The 22,662-nt window shown below is 34.3% G+C and overlaps 1 protein-coding gene across 8 annotated transcripts in view; it reads right to left on the bottom strand.

Annotated features, from left to right (window-relative positions):
• LOC138705166 (uncharacterized) overlaps positions 1 to 22,662 on the bottom strand; it is a 194,369-nt gene that overhangs the window by 34,519 nt on the left and 137,188 nt on the right. For 4 of the 8 annotated variants that reach the window (XM_069833834.1, XM_069833835.1, XM_069833838.1 and 1 more), the window contains one exon: positions 7,382 to 7,470. The exons of the other annotated variants lie outside the window; for them this stretch is intronic. In XM_069833834.1, the coding sequence (XP_069689935.1) occupies positions 7,382 to 7,401 (20 nt within the window). In that variant the 5' untranslated portion in view covers positions 7,402 to 7,470. The remainder of the gene's footprint in view (positions 1 to 7,381; positions 7,471 to 22,662) is intronic. 8 annotated transcript variants of the gene reach the window in all.

Genomic DNA, 22,662 nt, shown 5'->3' with positions numbered 1-22,662 from the left:
TATTAATTCCTTAATTCATCGGATGCCTATATTCGATCTTGTTTGTATTTCGTCGAGAGCGGGACTAATTTGTAATTTCTGAAGTATTTCCTCGTTTCTTTTCTGATGCATTTAGCTGCAGTGAGAATTCTCATCTTTACTGAATTTACTTTAATGCATGCAGTAATGTCCCTTTTCCTAGGACATACAGTAATGTCTATTGACTCGTTGTGCATCCTATATTGGCTCATTCCCAACTGACACCAGCTGATTACGCTAGGATTCGTTGAGCACCAGGTTACATGCAGATCCCTGCACGACACTACCAGTCCTCTCCGCTCCTTGCCAAGCGGGTGCGGCGTTCACAGAATCATAAAAAAAAATGATGGAACGGAAATCTAACGGAATGATATTGGGTCTATAATGAGACAAATACATCTGATTGAGGTCTAGCTGATATGTATATCTATTATCAGGCAGTGCATCTCACTTCACAATATGTGTCAGAGGAAGAATAATTATTGTTTGTATGCATCTGAAGTCTGATTAATGGAATATGTAGCTAATCGGCAATGTATGCATTGGAGGGGAAAAGTAACTGGCCACCCTACCCTATTATCTCCTGGCCTAGTTGCCTCATGAGTGATGCCTTATTGGTGTTACTTATGAGGTTCAAACCTGTCTTCGGACAGTTGACTAAACAACAACAACAACAACGAGAAATGGAGAAATTCCCCTCTACTAGCTTTTCCGCCACATGTGTCACTGTGATTTTTTTTAAATGAAAAATCTCAGGTGTGACAGCGATTGGAACCCGGACTGCTTGGGTGATAGGATGATGGTCCTATTCATCTACCGTACATATAATAGTGTCACAATTGTTGAAATGTTGCTTTTATATAAGATTTGAAAGTTTTACTCAACAATTGTTGTATTTTAATGAATTTTAACTATCTTGATAAAAAATTGTTTAACCTTCGTATCGTAACAGATATTCCAGATAATTAAACACATTTCTGTCTTTGTGTTGGAAATTTTCTACGGTTGTCGCCTCTTTTCGCATCCTAACTTCTAACGCCTGCGGCCTCTCTAATCGCCGACATCCAAACTTCTTTTCATATTAGTTTTCTATTTCTTTTCTCCAGGCTTTTCTAAGCATCCAAACTTCTTCTTTCCATATTAGTTTCCCACTTCTTTTCTCCAGGCTTTTCTAAGCATTCAAACTTCTTCTTTCCATATTAGTTTCCCACTTCTTTTCTCCAGGCTTTTCTAAGCATCCAAACTTCTTCTTTCCATATTAGTTTCCCACTTCTTTTCTCCAGGCTTTTCTAAGCATTCAAACTTCTTCTTTCCATATTAGTTTCCCACTTCTTTTCTCCAGGCTTTTCTAAGCATCCAAACTTCTTCTTTCCATATTAGTTTCCCACTTCTTTTCTCCAGGCTTTTCTAAGCATTCAAACTTCTTCTTTCCATATTAGTTTCCCACTTCTTTTCTCCAGGCTTTTCTAAGCATTCAAACTTCTTCTTTCCATATTAGTTTCCCACTTCTTTTCTCCATGCTTTTCTAAGCATTCAAACTTCTTCTTTCCATATTAGTTTCCCACTTCTTTTCTCCAGGCTTTTCTAAGCATCCAAACTTCTTTTTTCCATATTAGTTTCCCACTTGTTTTCTCCAGGCTTTTCTAAGCATCCAAACTTCTTCTTTCCATATTAGTTTCCCACTTCTTTTCTCCAGGCTTTTCTAAGCATCCAAACTTCTTCTTTCCATATTAGTTTCCCACTTCTTTTCTCTAGGCTTTTCTAAGCATCCAAACTTTTTCTTCCATGTTAGTTTCGCACTTCTTTTCTCCAGGCTTTTCTAAGTATCCAAACTTCTTTTCATATTAGTTTCCCACTTCTTTTCTCCAGACTTTTCTAAGCATCCTAACTTCTTCTTTCCACATTAGTTTGCCACGTCTTTTCTCCAGGCTTTTCTAAGCATTCAAACTTCTTCTTTCCATATTAGTTTCCCACTTCTTTTCTCGAGGCCTTTCTAAACATCCAAACTTCTTCTTTCCATATTAGTTTCCCACTTCTTTTCTCCAGCATCCAAACTTCTTTTTCCATATTAGTTTCTCATGTCCCACGTCTTTTCTCCAGGCTTTTCTAAGTATCCAAACTTTTTCTTTTCATATTAGTTTCCCACTTCGTTTTTCCAGGCTTTTCTAAGCATCCAAACTTCTTCTATATTAGTTTCCCACGTCTTTTCTCCAGGCTTTTCTAAGCATTCAAACTTCTTCTTTCTATTTTAGTTTCCCACTTCTTTTCTACAGGCTTTCCTAAGCATTCACACTTCTTTTGTCCATATTAGTTTCCCACTTATTTTCTACAGGCTTTTCTAAGCATCCATACTTCTTTTTTTCATATTAGTTTCCCACTTCTTTTCTACAGGCTTTTCTAAGCATCCACACTTCTTTTTTCCATCACACTTCTTTTCTCCAGCCTTTTCTAAGCCTACTCTTTTACATTAAACGTCTATATTGGACCTAAAAGGAGGTTCCTTCTCGCTCCATTCCCAATTTAATGTGTCTAGAGGTTTTCCACACGAAAGTGTCACTTTCACAGCACAAGGGCTCGAATCCCTTCTCTTGCGTGGACTGCGGCGCTTCTTCCTCTCCTCACTCAGATGTATCCTTAGAAATTCTCTAGGTTACGTCTATTTTCTTCGTTTCCCCTTTAAATTATCATAAGTTCCTTCAACAGAACAGTGAAGAGTTGAGAGAGACAAGTGGCCAAGGCCTTAGAGCTCACATAGATTCTTCCTCACAACCCAAATTTCCCAACAAGGACGCGCGATCGCGTAGACTACCTTTTAATTATTTCTTCCCTCATTTCCCCCTCTTTAATTGCGTCACTGCTGTATTCCACATGGTTCGTCTCGTTTCATTATCTAATTATTGAATAGGGTATATTCAACCTGCCTGTGACTATACTTAATCCCTAAATCCAAAAGTCAAAGGGCCTATACCAAGAATAAAGACGTTTTACGCAATCTAAGGGATTTCATAGAACCCCTATCACTTCCTTTCCTACTAGTGGAATTCCATTCACGTAGGCCAATTTTGTTTGGTCACAGCTGTTCATTTCTCCTTTGTCTGTATCCGAATCATCTTATTTTTTTTGTATCTATCGTTTCAACTGTATTTACATCCACTTCTATTCTCTCTCTTGTATCGGTGTTCATCTTATCTTCTTCGGTAATTTTACACATTTACTTGCTGTAATAGTAGCCCAATCATTTGACTTTTTCAGCATTCATCAAAAGCTCACATCACATCCTTTTTTTCAACTAAAAGCGCACAAAAATTAAAGCCAAAAATGCGTTACAAGGACACCTCAGATTACACTGGTGGCCATAATTCTGGAAACTTTTTGTATTTGTATTGAATTGTTATTACATCTGTTTTTATTCATACATTAATACAATTTAAAATGTTACTCGTAACTGAAACCATCAAACAAACATTGTCTAATCTGTTTTTATAGAAAATACGTGACTTTACATCACAATATGTATGAGAAAACATATATTTATACATTAACAGTTAGAAACACTTTCGTGTTATTTTTTTCATTCACTCTGTAAACAGTTGGTACTTTGTGGGATAACCTTTATTTTTAGTGACAGCAACAATTCTGCGGGACATTGAGCCCACAAGACATTTCAGTTCTTCCTTGCTGATGATCCGAAATCAGCTGTGGATAGTGGCATCAAGTAATTGAGTTTTGCTGCTAGAATTTTTTTTAGACACAAAAATTTTTTACCTTGACCACAAGTTTTCAATTGGATTAAGGTAAGGACTATTCCCAGGCCAATTTAAAACCTTGATGTTTTTCTGTTGAAACTATTGCATAACACTCTTGGCAGTATGGCATGGATCACCATCTTGTTGAAATACAAAGTCCTCACAATTTGGGTGTAAGACAGCAATGGATGATATCAATTTCACTTCCAGCATATCTTTTCTGCATTTTTACGTGTTCAAGTTCCCTTGAAAAGTCTAAACTCTTCCTACTCCATTCCTGGACATGCATCCCCAGATCATGACAGCAACAGGATGTTTCATGGTTGCGATGAGGCACTCAGGATTCAAAGCTTCTCCATTTCGTCGACGAATGTATTTCGTTCCTTCACTTCCAAATATAGAAATCCTTGTTTCATCGCTCCATATCACTCTCGCACAGTCATCACTGCTCCATGATTGATGATTTTTGCACCATTTTACACGATTTTCTCGTTGTCTTTTGCTGAGAAATGGCTTTTTCTGAGTGCTCTTGCTTTCAGTTCATTGTGGAATAACTTCCTTTGAAGAGTTCTCGCAGAAATATTACATCCACTGCTGTGTAGAACTTCCTATACCTCTTTAGAATATTTCTTTCCATCTTTCAATGCCAATTGACAAACCTGCCTCACATCTCATGGATTTACTTTAGGTTTTCTACCAGTTCTAGGTGGTTTTTTACAAGATTTTGTGAATCTCAGCCTCTCATACTTTCTGTATACCTGACACTGTAGCACCATTACCAAGCTTCCTTGCAATTTCCTTGAATGTGTAGCCTTCTTCTCGAAGTGTAACTACCCTACTTCGATTAGAAGGTGTTAAGTTCTTTCGTGGAGCCATTGTGATAAAATTATTATCAATAAAGTTTGTGGTAAAGCAATCAGGTGATAACCGGACGAAATTTTGTCAGACTAATGATAGAAACACACTAATAATGTCCATATTTTATGCTAACAGTGCTGAAAATGCTCATAATGATCAAAAATAATCTTCAAATCAACAGTGGACAAATTTTTATTACAGTAAATAATCGTAAATTATAATGAAATGTGAAATTAATATTTAGATCTTAAACGACAAGAATATAATTCTCCACAAAATGACTAATTATTGCTAAAATATTAAGAATTTAATAAAATACCTTTATTAAAACTCCATAATTGACGAATCAGTCATGAGTAATATTTTAAAATGTATAAATCTGTGAATAAATAGAGATGTTATAATAATTCATTACAAAAACAAAAAGTTTCCAGAATTATGGCCACCAGTGTATATGAGAAGGGAACACGAGGTTTTCTTCCCTCTCTACAGACATAGAACTGTCTACTGCTACTTAAGACAACGTATGCGTACATTAATAAATGTCAGGAAGATTGTATAAGGAGAAAGATTAACAGATTGCAGTTTTTAAATAAGGTCGGTTCGCTTATCTCGCTAGAAAATTTAATGATACTAACAATGAATTTGGAACTAATTTTAATCAACTCTATTACATAAGACGTTTATTAGCTTTAATGGTTAATCTTACAGAGTCATGTCCTTCCCAAAGCGCTTCCAGAAGGACTTTTGTACATAGAAATTTGTCCTTCCGGTAGGACAAAATCTTAAACAATATTTTCCATATGCTGTCCTTCTAGCAGGACGTATTTCTGTAACGTCCTAGCGGCAGTACGCAAGTAATGGGTCCTGCCGGTAGTATCCTGTTGTCCTGTTAGAAGGACGTATTATTTATATTGTATTTTGTTTTGTTTTGTTTGTTTTTATTTATTTATTTATTTATTTATTTATTTATTTATTATTTTCAATACAGTTTGCATTTGTTTTATTGACTTTGTAAATAGAAAGAGAAAAGTAGTAAATTAATCATTCTATTTATTATTTTCAATACAATTTACATTAGTTTTATTTGTAACATTAGGATAATAACTGAATAAATTAAATGTTATTCAAAACATATCAGGAAAGTAAATAATGTACATACATGTGTGAATCATAACATTTTCTTATTTTAGTTCTTAAATATATTGTTTTTTAATAGCTTACTTGTTTGTGAAATATTGTATAATACTAGGCAGATATTATTCGAGATTATTTAAAGAAATCTGAAAGTAAATAATTTAAAAATGTCATTTATATGATTTGACTAAGCCCAATGGATACTAACTTTCATGAATTATGCAGGAATTCCATTCTGAATTGTGAAATGCAAAACAGTCACCTTCAGTTTGAGGACTACAGCATAACGCTCTTGGGCCACAAGCAACATAAAAGTAACTAGCTTTCTGTTTTATCTTCCTGATTCTGGAGCGAACAATACATTTTCTCTGGATTCTTAATGTTGCTTGTCAGACTTTGAAGAATTATACAAGTTAGAAGAAGTGCCATTGTTGGCTATGTTAATTATGTCTGAGGCATGAATCCACGTTATTCTGTTATCAATATTCCATTTTACTTTAAAAAGTTTCCCACGTACCTTCAATACAGTTCCTTCACAAAAACTTTCAGATCATACGTGTATATCATCAAGAACAGACTTACTCCAAGAGTTATTTTCATCTGCATCAAAGAGAATTACTTTAGCGGAAACTCGCGCATCGATACTGAAAGAAACCGCCATATCTCAGCAAAAATATACGTACCGAATTTTTTATTGTAATAGAGAAAAAAACGCTCTTGTTAATGGTATAGGTGAACATTCTCTCGGCAGGACAGGAAATCCTTCATAATCATATGAACTTCGTAGGACGATGAGAATATCCTGTCCTGCCGGTAGGACGCTGTACTGTACGATTAATCATTAAGAATTACAGTGAATTCATGGCATCATCAGAATTAGTAATAGTAGTAGTAGTAGTAATAATAATAATAATAATAATAATAATAATAAAAGTTATAATTAGACCTCGGATTTTTAGGCTGTTTTAGTGTAGGTTGAAACTTACGTTCTTTAATCCACGTAATTTTAATCGATATCATCTCTCGAGAGTTTCTCGTGTTGCATAAATTTAGGGATTTTTACATAAAACTGTTGCAACCTATCCTATTCGAGCCTAAAAATCCGAGGTATAGTTATAAGATATTAGATACTATTCAATTTATAAGATATTAGATACTATTCAATTTGAATTTTCAGAGAGAAAAATGCATCTACTAATAGACCTATACAGTGTACTAGTGAACTCATTGCAAACACACACAGACAAGATCGAGCGGGATTGACCACAAGACCACTGGTGAACCTGTGCATTTCTAATTAATACACTGTTGTGCGCCTTCCAAACCTTCTAAAACTTTCGAGAGATCGATCTTTTGCGCTTTCGATGCGGATCCGGACTTTCTGACGCCTACACTGCAATGTAGGCTATAGAAACTTATTTTTCCTCGAAACACAGACTCTTCGCAATAATCTACAAGGATTTAAAGCCAAAATGAGAGAAATTATTACAAAACTTCTTACACAAAATGAATTGCTCGATAGCCAAATTAGATTGATAACCTGAAAATCCTTGAAAGGTACATCAGCGCGAATGCAGTGGTTTCGTAGTAATGCACGGCATGTCCGACTTGAAATTACTTACCAACTCTGTGCACGCCACATGAACGAATCGATTCCAGCTACTGTCTGTGGAAGGTTCCTCGTCTATTGGATCCGATGTGGAAACATGATCTGAATGAATATCACTTATTAGTATTCAGACTCGTAAATTATAACATAACAACTTTGCATGCAAGGAGGTGACAGTTGAATAACTCGAGACACCAGTCACTGGATTCGCGATGTCTATTATGACGCAGTGTGTTTCGAAATATCGTGAGGGTTTAGGAAATAACTCTCCCTCCACTCCACAGTATAAATCTATACTTTGTATTGCAAGAAAATTAAGCCTGTAATTTAATAAAAGAATCTGTTTCCCAGTAAGAAACGCAAAATATTGAATAGGCCTTCAAGGAGAAAGAATTATTTTTAGTTGGTTATTTAAAATGACGCTATATCAACTACTAGGTTATTTAGCGTCGATGGAATGGATTACGGCAAAATGAGTTTAATTGGGAATTGAACCTAAGCACAAGCGTACACTGTGGCTGAAATAATGTTGATACTCATGAAAATACAAGGTGGAATGTGGCATACTTTCCTTTTAGCAAGAGATTTTATTTTATAAATGGAACAAAATATGACATTTTTTATCAGGTTGTTTCTTTAAAATTTTTCATATAATATATGCCTATGGAATTTATCGCATATTTCCTCGGTTGCTTTATGGCGCATGATACAGTAACTAGGTATAAATATGTTAAAACATAGCCTATTTTGTTATCACAAGTCTTAATCTTTTCGCTTTATCTTTTGTACGTGAAATGAATAACAAAATGTTTAAGGCTTAAAACGAAAAGACTAAATTTATGATAATAAAATACAGGGGCGGCTTTCGAAGAGGGGCTGCGGAGCTGCAGCACCCCCAGACATTTGTGGCTATTGTCTCGTTTTATGTTGTGAAATACAATTATTATACAGTCTCTATTTGGCGGCTCGAATTTTTTTTTAAATTTCGCTCTCATTGACATGCACGCAATCGTTAGTGAAGTCACTTCCTCCCCTGGTGCTGCCGGAGCGAAACCAGAGACAAGGACTACAGGGTGAAGCCACTTCCTCCCTTGGAGCTGCCAGTCTCGTCTCGGAAGGTTTGCACGTTAGTTTTACCCCTCCCCCTGCTAGCCCCTTGCCAGAATCCAGAGTTTCCAGGCGCTGCAAAATTTGCAGCAGTTTGTCAGTAGCGCGCAGTTTTAAATACATTTCCTTTAATGTTGTGAGTATAACAAGTGCAACAATGTTTAATTCTGTACAATATTTACAGTCTATTCAGTTCAGTACCTTAACAATTCAGGAGAAATGTGAAATTAAGTGCCCATCAGTTGAATCTCATAATGGAAAGAGCCGCTAAACACTATACAAAGGCTCGCATATTTTTTGATAATTTATCCAGTATCCCTGCTTTCTTCTCTGTATTAGATTAATGTGTTTCAAAGACAATTCCATCAGCTGGGGGCAACAAGATGGATTTAAAATAAGAACAGTAAATGTTGTTCATGAGAAGAAGGAGCCATTGCTAGAATGTTTTAAAACCATAATGAAATCTGAAAGATCTAACATCACAATAAATGAGGCAAGCGCCCTGGTGCGTACTCTTGAAGATCCTGAATTCAATTAGAATTTATAAAACAGTTATATTACCGGTTGTTCTATATGGCTGTGAAACTTGGACTCTCACTCTGAGAAAGGAACATAGGTTAAGGGTGTTTGAGAATAAGGTGCTTAGGAAAATATTTGGGGCTAAGCGGGATGAAGTTACAGGAGAATGGAGAAAGTTACACAACACAGAACTGCACGCATTGTATTCTTCACCTGACATAATTAGGAACTTGAAATCCAGACGTTTGAGATGGGCAGGGCATGTAGCACGTATGGGCGAATCCAGAAATGCATATAGAGTGTTAGTTGGGAGACCGGAGGGAAAAAGACCTTTAGGGAGGCCGAGACGTAGATGGGAGGATAATATTAAAATGGATTTGAGGGAGGTGGGGTATGATGATAGAGACTGGATTAATCTTGCACAGGATAGGGACCGCTGGCGGGCTTATGTGAGGGCGGCAATGAACCTTCGGGTTCCTTAAAAGCCATTTGTAAGTAAGTAAGTATTGATGTATCATGTATATATATTATACAACCGACTACAACATCGCCAGTTAGATATTTCTAAGGTTCAAATCTGCATATAAAAATTAAATTATGGTTTATTTAACGACACTCGCAACAGCAGAGGTTATATCAGCGTCGCCGGTGTGCCGGAATTTTGTCCGCAGGATTCTTTTAAATTCCACTAAATCTACTGACATGAACCTGTCTCATTTAAACACAACTTAGGCCTACAAGATAAGGCGCATGGAACTAATCTTTAAATAAAGTAAGTTGCTTGGTTTATTTTTGTATGCAACCCCCCTTAATTCAATACCCACGAGCCGCCACTGACAAAATAGGTTCTGACGTATTAAGAAGGAACTATTTTACCATGTGTCAAAAAGAAGCAATGGAATTTTACGATAAATACCATACAGACATGTACCTACTCAAAGCTAAATTGAAGACCTGATTTCACAAGCATTCCATATAAGTATACTGATATGTAACTTATATTTATATGACTCAAAACATAAGCTTAGAGTTGTGTTTGGGATATTCTTTTTTACCGGCTAGTAGTCTGTGCAAAACACAACATATTATGTCAGGTAAAAGTCAGATTCTGCAAATTTTGGATTTGGGATGTTTGTCAATTCAGGTCTTCATTTATAACAAAAATCATGAAATTTCTTGAAACCCACTTTACAAAGAATAAGATGATACTAAAATTTTTCTTCAATTTATTAAATAGAATAGCTTCATAAAATAAAAGTCATAAGTTACTTTCTACTCCGTGTAATTGCAAATTGAATTTTAATCGATTATAGTAGTTATTCTGTTTCTAACTATAGCGTACTTACAGTCTTTATAGCATAGGCTGATATTTAATTTAATATACATTATTATTTATGTACATGGTAACAAGTAACATTGCCAAATGCCTTAGAAAATTTTGAAATCTATCAAGAAGTATCATGTATCTCAGATGAAGGCTCCAACAAACGCGCTGACGTCATTGCAATGTATGTACATATGTAGGCTACGTATGTATTTATTCACACTGCAAATGGGTATATACCCGGTGGAAGTAGGAACTAATTACACTCAATAATGACAATTAATAAGTCAATAATGAGAATTAATAGTAATCGACAGGAAGATGAAAATTGGCTTTGTTATCGATCCAACAGTACGTTTTGAAAAAAGTGACGCATAGAGCAAAGAAAAAGATTGTGAAAAAAAAGCATTATGAACTTTTCTTCAAATATCTGGAAGAAGAGTACAGAAACCTGAAAATCTCTGGGAGGTGATTGGGTTATTGTTTGGAGCACGTGAAACTAGGCTATTTCAAAATTTTGTGTAAATTTTTTCCATAGATTTCGTATTGACACATCATATCTCCAGGATATATCTATACAAATTTTTAATTCCTCTTTGTTGATTATAAATCATCATTTGTACAGTTTGTTTAATGAATTATTATTTTATTTACTTGATTATTTAACGACGCTGTATAAACTACGAGATTATTTAGCGTCGATGGAATTGGTGATAGTGAGATGATATTTGGCGAGATGAGGCCGATAATTCGCCACAGATTACCTGATATTTGTCTTACGATTGGGGAAAAGCTCGGAAAAGGCCCAACTAGGTAATCAGCCCAAACGGGAATCGAATCCGCGCCTGAGCGCAACTCCGGGTAGGCAGGTAAGCGCCTCAGCCGACATTGTTACACCGGTGGCTTGCTTAATGAATAAATACATAATTTGGTTATAGGGATGGCTGTTAAAACCAAGGGGGGGGGGAGAAAAACTTGACTATGTAGAAATAGGTTTTTGTTTGTATATGTACAAAGAAATAAACTACGTGGCCCCTTGTTACAGGCCAGCTATCCCTTACCGGATTCTCTCTCTATACTTTAAGAGCGACCTTTTCTCTTCCTCAACTTAAACTGTAGATGTAAGGAAAGCCATATGGCCTGCTGTATTATTTTTGTATCTTGTCTTTCGTCTTCTCACGACTACCTATTTTTTGTTTGAGTTTGGGTGTAGAGCTATTTTGGGGAGCCTGCAGTTCTTCAGCTTAAGATACTCGTACATTCATATTAGTTTGTGTCAGAGGTTTTCCTGGCAAGAGAAGGTATTGAAAAGTTCTTCTTAGCTTGACATGGAAAAAGTTACTTTATCTCAAAACAAATTTTTATTCACTCAGTGTAATCACCAGTTAACAATAGGTCTATACGCTTACCACAACCGTCATAAAGAAATTCTAAGTATCTTTAAAAGTTGTTTGACTTGGCCCGAAAACCACTATTTGACATTATGTACCATACTTATTATTTATTTTGTTATTGATTCATTCGACAAAAACTTAATTCATTTCAATGCTTTTTTCAGTGTTGGAAATAGGTGATAGTCTAAGGTAGCTAAATCTGGCGAATATGGGAGATGATCAATTAATTCAAAGCCGAATTCGCCAGTTTTATGAAACACAATCAGAGAGAGTGCATTGTCTTGCAAGAACAGCACTCCTTTGGAGATTTTACCACGACATTTCTTCACAATTTTTCCCCCGAAGTTTATTTAAAATTGGAGATCAATGTGGCCTTGTCATATTTTTATCTTGTTAGTCAGTCACAGACTTACTTATTCCGTTTTTATTAAAAAAAATTGAAGCAGGACCTTTCCTGCTGATTTTTAACGCGAAATTTCTTTGTGCGTGAAGAACTACGTAGAATATTTCCAGTTTTTCAATTGTTATTTTGTTTCTGGATCGTAATGATGGACTCTATTTTCATCCATAGTTAGAATATGATCCATAAACAATCCTCTTCAAAATGGCGACAAGGGGACTTGGAATTCGTCCCTCTAAATCGTTTCTGATCAGCGTTAAGATATTTAAGGGTCCATTCAGCAGATAGTTTTCTCATATCTAAATTATAACGTATGATGTGTATACCCAACCGCTCAAACTTGCATTTGACAGTTGTAATTTGCGTTGGCAATCTTTCCACGAAAAAACTGAAGAACGCTGCGCTGTAGATTTCTAAACCAATCCGAATATAACATTTTTTATCACGCGGAGCCGGTTTTCTAGATGCTGTGTTACATGGTGTTACAACCACGTGCGGAATTTATATGTTAGTGTTATACCGTTATAAATCATAATATGTAATAGTGTTGCTATGAAATGTCACAAAAAAGAAGTATTTCGGAGAATTATAACTCACGGTGTGAAAATCCTTTACATAAAGGCATAGCATTAAATAGGCGTCAGAGTTTGTGCGAAGGACTCGTAATTTTACGAGCAAGAGATTATACGACTAACATAATATCATATGTAATGTAAATCAAAATTATAAGTTCTGTAATTCATTTATTATTAATCATGATTAAATGATATATAACTACCATTTCGTTGTTGTTCCTGCAATAACTCCTATGTGCAAAACATAATTTTTTTCAGTAGGAGGAAAAAAACATTTATTCATCCTATGGCAGCCGTACATAAGGGATTGTGAATTCTTACATATTCGAAAGAAAGAAATATAATTATATATAGGAGATTTTATTATTTGCTGTATCACTATTTAAGTTATTTAATAGAGCAAAAATCTGAAAATCGATAAATATTGCAGGAACAACGACGATTTGAATTAACGAAGCAGAACAGCGAAGTCCGAGTAAGTTAGCTGGTATTTAGTGGCCATTGTGGCAACGTTACATCTCTCGATACTAACATTACCCAAAACAGGTGTATAGTTACAACAGCTTGGGTATAAGCTCAGATCACATATATAACAGACTGCTCATCCCTATGTTAAAATCGGTAGCACTTTGAAGAGAACAACCGCCAGGATCGCCACCCGTCTGCCGTAAACGAACACGAGTTGGCATTACAGTCGCTAATGCAATTCAAATGGGAGTTATGATGTGACTCCTTATATAACAACTAGATGGCAACATTGTAAACCTGACAAAAGTTGTTACCGTCAAAGCCTATAAGGCCGAGCAATCTTTGTACAATATGATCTAGGGTATAAGGCACGTTCATAGAAAATTGTCTAAATCTCTGATATACGTTTAAGCCCAATTCGTCTATTCACCAAAACCTTGTCATGCAAGACATCGATATTTCCTAGAGTGATCACAGAAACAAGGACTTCCAACACGCTGTTCATCTCTGATCTCCGTTCTTTCTTCTCTTGAATTCTGTAACTCGTTCTTATGATGGCATAAAAAGGACAATGATGCCTCAATGTAGTCACCATAACCACATAAATTTCTTGCCGGACAACCCTTTCAAAAATACGTGCATTTTCATCAACATTAAGTATTTTATCTGACATAATTTATTTAAAAAATTCACAATGTGGAATCAGTTAAACTATTCATGACGTAACATGAAGTACCTAACTATTTAACAAACAATATACTATCTTCCATGGTAATCGCTTTCGCTTTTGTTTGTTAATACTGCTTGGTATATTATTACTCTAAATCTGTATTTAATTTATCTAGGCGAGAGTATGCATTCTTTTTCAAAGTAAATTCCCTCAACCACTTCAAGGATTCTTACTTTTTTCTCTTTCCTCCTGTTGCTTTTTTCTCTTTTTCCTCGTTCTCTCTCTTTCCCTTCTTCTTACTTCTTCCTTATCTTTCTCTTAATTTTACTTCTCTTCTTTGTGTCTTTCATACTTCTTTACTTGTACGCTCTCTCCATATTTTTTACATTGTTATTTGTGCGATGTGTGAAAAAAATATTCTTATAATTCACCCGGAAGCATACGATTTCAGCAACTCTCACACCGAAAAATGTGGTTTCTTGGCATGGTGACTATATATCTGATGTAACTTCTTCACTAAAACTTCCTAAAAACGGCTTTGTATACCGTTATCCATTCGGCTACATTTTCTCCTAATGATTTTTCTAGTTTTTTCTCAAATAACATAATGTGAAAAATGAAATAACACAGGCAATATATCTATAGGAAAGCAATTTTTTGTGAGAGAAATTGAATGGGTGCTCGCAAAAACGGACTAACCATCATGTTGTAATAATGGAGAAAAAGTGACTTTTGAATTCTTTAGAAAAAGAAGATACGATTATTATTTCCTTTTGCATTAATATATTTGTATTAAATAAATAAGATATTATTTACTTTGCATTAACACTTTTGTTTTTACATGAATTCAAAAGTCACGCATTGAATTATAATTTGCATCTATAATTTTGTTATTATGACTCTGCTCCAAACCTTTTATCAACATTACACGAATTACAATGAAAAACGTAATCCTAGTCGTTATGAGAATAGTACAAAAAAAAAAGAGAAGCATTTATTTGTTTGCTGAAACTTTACTTTTCTTTAAAAGATGTTGCAAATAACCTATAATACTATCAGAAATCACGTCTCTATTTCCTGTTTTTTTTCTATCTAAATAGCAGTCGTAGAGCATCAAGTGATGAAGCTATAGACATAGTCAAAAATATAAAGTCAAATGTAAATACTCGTATTACGTTTAAAAAACCTAAAATATACGAGGCTGAGTAAAAAATTAACCTTAATATTTAAATAAAAAAAATCAGACTCTCATAGTAGATCGTAAAAAAAACCACACACACAGACACACAACATCTGTAAAACAGGAACACTTGCACTGAATGTAGTGGGGACTATGTTGAAAAGTGATGAAGTGTTTGTAGTCTTATTGTACATATTCAATTAATAAAACAATCATTATTAAGGTTACTTTTAAACTCTCCCTCGTATTTACTGATGACTTAAAGAATTCATGGACGATATAAAATGGATTCAAAATTAAGCATCGCTTAAGAAATCTTTTAAAAATTTATCATAATTGTGCGACCCTCAGACAGAAGCTTACCGAACATTGATACAGCAATTGAATTGAACGTACGTTTTGGATTTACAACATATGCTATTAGTTGCTTGTTTTATTTTTGAAGTGATTCGCTTCTTTCAAATGCAGTGAATGACCAACTTTGTACCCGTGGATGAACATACTTAATAGCGTATTGTTTTACGACGTCTCCTTAAACAGTTTTCTTTCACAATACTGTTAGTTACTTGTCAAGTAAGCAATACTTAAATAGCATTATAAACTACTAAATCTTTTTTATACGGCTTTAACTTTAAATATCGATTTTATAAACGATAAAATATTCTCAGAAGGGAATAAAACATTCGAATAGCTGTTTTATGTGAATTTGTGCAAAATTAATTACCGGTGCATCTACTTAAATCGTAAAATTCTTAAATGAGATTATATATCAAATCAATTTAAGAATAGACTAACGAAATATTTTTCTAGCAATTCTTGTTAACAATAATAGCTGTTTCAAGTTTCTCAATGTTTAATGGTTATATACATCACAGATAAATATCTAAATTATCTCATTATTATTATTATTATTATTATTATTATTATTATTATTATTTCTTACCACTGTTTATTATTGTCACACTAACATTACTTATCCAACTTTCATTATTTACTTTCACGTTGTTTTATGGTCTAGATATTAATGTAATAACTATGTAAGCAATTGTATTCAATTAGAATTAGAGTCTGGCTGGGCGGAAGAGAAGGCCTACTGGCCTTAGGTCTGCCAGATCAAATAAATATATTATTATTATTATTATTATTATTATTATTATATCGGAGTTCATGAGATTATAAAAATTTGTTTTACATGCAATGCACAAAATGAAAGTTCATCTTCTTTTCCAGAACCGCAGTAAATGTTTTCACTTATGTGTGTGTTTTTTAAAATAGTTCAAGAAAAACTACAAACTAAAATGATATAGAATAAAGATAATAAGCTTAACCCCTTCAGACCTGAATTTATATTAAACAAAATTGAAAAATAAAAACTGATCATACAATCATTCTGGGGATCCAAAATTCCCAAATCAAGTCTTCGCAGAAAATCAAAATTTGAGAACAATTATGACCCCTGGAGCACCAAAATGTTAAATTCTATTTTTAATTCAGGTATAGAAATGTTTCAAAAATAACATTTACCATTTCTATTACATTGAATTTTTAAAAAATATTTAAAAGTATCGAAGACATTCCAAAAAAAAGAAAAAAAGAAACAATGTACACTATAAAGTACACCAGGCCTGAAGGGGTTAAAGAAGTAAAATGTTGCGAAACACATTAAATATAGGTACGTTGAAGTGTATCATCAGCACCATCATCACCATCATCCTTCTCCTTAAGGATTAAACCTCATTAGGGCTGATCATGTCTCATGAATGTTCTATCCATCTCTTCCTCGGTCTGCCAACATTTCTCATATGTCATTCACTCTATAGGACCTAGTTCATTACTAATTTTGGGATGTTGTAGTCCTCCATTCTTTCGACATGTTCTTTTCAATTATTCCTATACTGGTGTTTTTTTTTTCTAAATTAAAAATATCGAGTTTCCTTCTGATGTCTTCATTTCTCTTCTTGTCTAACACAGTAGGATAGCTAGCGATACTCCTTACAAATCTAATTTCTGCAGCTTCTATCACTTTTTCTTCATTTTTGTTTACTGTCCAAAATTCTGTGGCGTACAGTAATATGGGAACCGCCATTATTTTGTAAAACTTTAACTTGGTTTCTTTCCGAGTATTCTTAAGGTATCTTTTTATTGTTCCGCATGTATAATTGAATTTATTGATTTTATTTGTACTGTCTTCGTTTTTTAAGAATGAAATACTGTGCAGCCCAGATAGTTAAAACAAATAACCCAGTGATTGGCAAATATAGTACATTTCGTACTTGTAGAACGCGACTTCTTATTCCGCACCCTCAAGTTCACTTGTACCGGCAGGATTGGTTGAAGTCTATGAATGAGCTAGGTAGATTTGCTGCGATCACTATAGAAAGGCTGAACGCCTTGTGTTTCTGTATCAATGGTCACCATCTTTTGATTGAACTTGTGACACAGTATGTGTTTTTAGGTTAGGTTTATTATTATTTTTACTACTGTATTTGTATTGAGCCTTTCGAATTTAAAATGCTTCTCTTGAAAAATTAACAAATTATTTCAACTTGCTCTATTTACAATACTATTGAACTACTATCAGTCTGCAATATACAGGGTGGCTCACTTAACTCTTTCACCTCCGATAGCGTGTGTAATATTTAAGATATACACAAACCGACAATTACAAGTTCAGTTACATAGAAGGAGACATCTGATACACGTAATATGTTTTTTGTACATGAAATAATTTTCAAGATATTAGAGTCAACTTTTTTAAAAAATGGAAACCAACTATGTTTTGCATTGCAAATGTTGCGTTAGCTCTGTCTAATAACAACTGACTACTTTACCGACTGTTTGAATGTCACCAATAAGAGTAAACATAAGCAATGTGTGACGCACCCTTCCTTATATCTAGTTCATAATGCTGACGTAACTGAAGAACGAACACACCTATAGCACTGTACACTACCCAATACAACCCTCATTTCTTCAGTTCTATACTGGACAATTGAACGATAAGATAACGATGAAATGTTTCGGAATGGTTCTCTAGGAGGTTTACGTGTGTGGAGGTACGTTAAGCTACATTTCACTAGTGTATTGTACAATTAATTGGTATGAATATTTTAAAAGTGAAATCAATTTAACCTGTCTATCATCTCTAGGCATTTGATTTCACACATTGATTCTGATTGCACACAGATTTCGTGTTTTGTTTTTTGAGAATAATTCTATGGTATTCGGGTAAAGGGGTATAAGTCTTTTTTTTTGTGTGCAAATGGAGTTGTGTTCCCTAGGTGAATGCACAAGTTAAATTCTACAAGTGGGTGTGCAAAAAACAAACGAATACTACTATTGATGTGTTTTATGTCTGTAAAAAATTATTTCCAATAAGGATTCGAAGTTTAATTTTCATTTAAATGAAAACTCATTTTTATGACTTCACTCGAATACCACAGGATTGTTTATTTTTCATTGTACACTACTTTTATGTCTCACTTCACCATGTGCAACATTTCCGTATAGTACGTCGTGATTATGATTTAACTGACGCACAACGCTAACCAGAATTATCCTCCCTCTGTTCGATCCTTGGTCAGACATTGTTTATGTTTACTCTTACCGGTGACATTTAAACAGTCAGTAAAGTAGTCAGTTGTTAATAGAAAGAGCTAACGCAACATTTGCAATACAAAACATAGTTGGTTCCCATTTAAAAAAAGAAAGTCGACTCTAATAGCTTAAAAATTATTTCATGTATAGAAAATACATTACGTGTATCAGATGTCCCCTTCGATGTAATTGAACTTGTAATTGTCGATTTGTGTATATCTGAAATATTTCACACGCCATTGGAGGTGAAATAGTTGAGTGGGCCACCCTGTATTATATTGAGCGCCTAGCAATAATTTTGACGACAGGTCGACGAACTAACCTTCGAACGTAATTAATTATTTTGTGTATATTATTTACATCTCTTAGTTCTGACGTTCGTTAATGCTCGGTGGCGACTCTTTAGGACAATTACACGAACTGACGCAAGGAGATATATTCCGGTTTAATTTATTATGTAACAGATTTCCTCATATCGCTTACGTCTTCGGCCTTCGTAATTCTTCGGGTGGACATTTCGTAATGGGAGAGTGGTTCGTGACACTTGAAGGTGACGGAGTCACCTGTTCGTCTTCACTCGAACCACTTTTTCCTGGATCAACTACGCCTCGTCCAACAACTAGTTTACATTTGTACATTGACTTCTTTCACTGCTCAGAAGATGCATTTAATCAATTTTTACTTGATAATGAATAATATAATAATAAACATCAAGAACAGATCAGATTATATGATGAGTAATACTACGGAAGTAAAAATCGTATGCTTTTCATTATCGGTTATTTACCATCTCTCTATCAACTACGATATTATGTAAAGTCGATGCATTTGTGAAAGGAGATGGTATTTGACGAGGAAAGTCCGAGGATTCGTGATGGGATTACCCGACATCTGCATTACAGTTGAAAGAAACCTCGGAAAAACCTAACCAGATAATCAGCTTAAGCTAGATTCGAACGCACGACTGAGAGCAGCCTGAGTTCAATCATAGTATGTTATGCAAATGAAGCAGTAGTGATACAGTTAGTTCACATTAGTTCCTGCGTAGCTGCCAAAATAAACATTTCCATGCAGTATATTACAAATATAAAGTGTTCAAACCCATGCTTGCCTCCACTAAGGCTACTCGTATGACTGATTGTTAATTAATCCCTGGCTCAACAGCCCATGAAGGTCCAAGGTCGATCAGCCGATTGCTGGCCTCCAACAATACGAGGTTAACGTGTGAACAAAACGATGATCTCCCCACCCGTTATAGTTGGTTTTCGAAACCGGATTTCGTTATTTCATTATGCTAGGTACCTACTGATCCCATACACTGGCCGAAATTTCATAAGAAAATTTCTTTCTCATGAGGACCCGAACCACCGCGCATTCCGTAACTCGAGTCCAGGCTTGAATGATTGTGGACAGTATTTTTTGGTGAAATAAAATGGGTAATTTCGATGTTAAACATGCCACTATTTCTGTGGGTATTTCGTGAAATAAGTTGTCAATTCGGTAGGTATTTCGTGAAGTGAGTTATGAATTAGTATTGTATTATGTTATGTTTAATATAAAAATTCTCGTTACCGGTACTTTTTTTTTCTTTTTTCTTACACTTATCATATATCAGTATGGCTACCGGCGTAGCTCAGTCGACTGAGACGCTTGCCTGCCGATCCGGAGTTGACCTCGGGCGTTTGTTCGATTTCTGCTTGGGTGATTACCTGGTTTCATTTTTCCGAGGTTTTCTCCAACTGTAAGGCGAATGTCAGGTAATCTATGGCGAATCCTCGGCCTCATATCGCCAAATACCATCTCAACATCACCAGTCTCATAGACGCTAAATAATCGAGTAAAGAGTTGATACAGAGTCGTTAAATAATCAACAAAAAAAAAAAACATATCAGCATCACGTTCCCTCATGCATAACACACTGCTGCAAAGGTCGAAGAATGTTGTCGACTACAGAAATCGTTCTTTTTCGATAGCAATAGAGATAGTACATAATATCTATAGAGGACATAGAAATACTGGCGTTACCAAGCGATTGATAAATTTACTGAAACAAAAGGCAAAAACATGTTTTTTTAAACAATATTGAATAACATTTTAGTGCATATTTCGTACTTCTTGCAATAGATGGGGTATATTTCGCGAGTCTGCTTTGCCTAAGTATGGTATTTTAGGTAATCTAGAAGGATAAATGTAACAAATATGGTAATTGTGAAAAATTTCACGCATACCGCTATTACCAAAAAATACGATCCCTATGAATGACTCATTGTGCTTTCTCTAAATTGTGACATGAGCGAAATAGGATCGGCATTTTTTTCCAGAAGCCTTCTCTTTCAACGGTAGTTACTACGTGCCGTAATTCTACGAAACCATGCTAAGGATTTTTATCTCCCTAAGTAACCAGACACATGGGCCACCCATTACTAGGTATAGTAGATTTTTATAATCAATCAATGTGCCTAAATTCTGTGAAAATAGTAATTTTATGCTTAAAAGCATGGTAAGTATATTATTTTACTACTGTAGTTTTTAAATCCACGATAAAATGCAAAATTGAGTACAAAATTCGAAATGTAGCGTATGTGTTTCTGCGAAATAAGAGCGAAATGAAATTTTGTGAGATATTTTTGTCTTTTTGCTAAAAATAAATATTAGGATCTATCTTAGGCCTGTCACACGTGGTTCTTACATTTTTTCAAATAGTTTGGTTACCCCTCCATGCAGAGACAGTTGAAATAGATGAAAGGAGAGTAATGTTGAAATTTGTTCCGTGTTAAACCTGCAATGAAAGCATTTTAAATGAAATAGCCCTAAAACAATTTGTTGCCTTGAATACCGATTTTATATGAATAACGGATTCTCAGTGTTACAAGGTCCGTATCTTTTGAAATGTTTTTAATGTTCACAATTTCACTGTAATTATACGCATTCTTTTACGTATTTATTATTTTCAAGCATTTTATATCGAAAAAGTAGAAAAGCATCTGCTAAGACATTGATGACAATGAATTTCTACCACAAAAGTTTCCATAATTTTTTCTTATTTTACTAGGTTATTTTACGGTGCTTTATCAACAGCTTGCTCAATTTAATTTTCAAAGTGCTATTTTTTATTTTTAGTAGCTAAAATCGACCATATCTATTTACCCATTACCAAGAGCTGATACTCAATTTAGGAAGCTTGACTTTGACATGTATGACTTAAGCTATAATAGAAAAACACAAAATAAGGGAACAATTATAGATTCTATTGGAGAAGGAAAATTATAATATTAATTAAATATATAAAATATAAAATTATAAAACCAATTTTAATTCACTTTATTTATTACAGAAGAAAATAATTAAAATATGTCTTCATAAACTATTGATTTTCCATCTCAAAAAACTGTTTTTAGACTTTAAGGTTCTTAAAATAAGACAAATTTATTATTAATAAAATTCATACATAAAATTCGAGTAATTTTTACTTGTATTCTCATAGTTATGAAACAGAAGGTATGATTGCTTGAACCAAAATGAAATACTGCTACAGTATTTAATCGTAGTAGTAATTTATGCCCAAGAATATATAACAAATTTATTTTTAAATATCCTAATCTTGTCAATTTTAATAGTTCTAGTATTAAATTTAAAAAGTTATGTACGGATTTTATAAATAATGAAAAATTGTGAATTTAAATTTATATATTCTTATTGTGTAGTAGACATAAAATAAATTGTATTATATGTTTTAATTTAAAATCAAGAATCCGCCCCTGAACACGAGTTCTACTCTTTCAAGGGTGAGCTAAAATTTTACCTGTGTGTACTGTATTTTATGTTACAAGTATTAGCAAAATGAAATAAATAAAAATAAATAATAGTTAATAATAATAACAACAACACATAATAGTTAGAAATATTCCTATGACATGAGTGAATGTTTCGAATGTGATATAATGTAACGTGCAAGGTGAAAGATTGGCATCGTGCTGACCCACCAAAAATATGGTTCCGCCACGTCCGTATAGCTTGCCAGACCGAGTGCACACTGGCAAAGAAAGAAGAGTAAAAATAC

This window comes from Periplaneta americana, chromosome 8 (genome assembly GCF_040183065.1).
Source record: "Periplaneta americana isolate PAMFEO1 chromosome 8, P.americana_PAMFEO1_priV1, whole genome shotgun sequence".
In the NCBI taxonomy this organism is placed as follows: domain Eukaryota; kingdom Metazoa; phylum Arthropoda; class Insecta; order Blattodea; family Blattidae; genus Periplaneta; species Periplaneta americana.
This window is presented reverse-complemented; position numbering and strand designations above follow the sequence as displayed.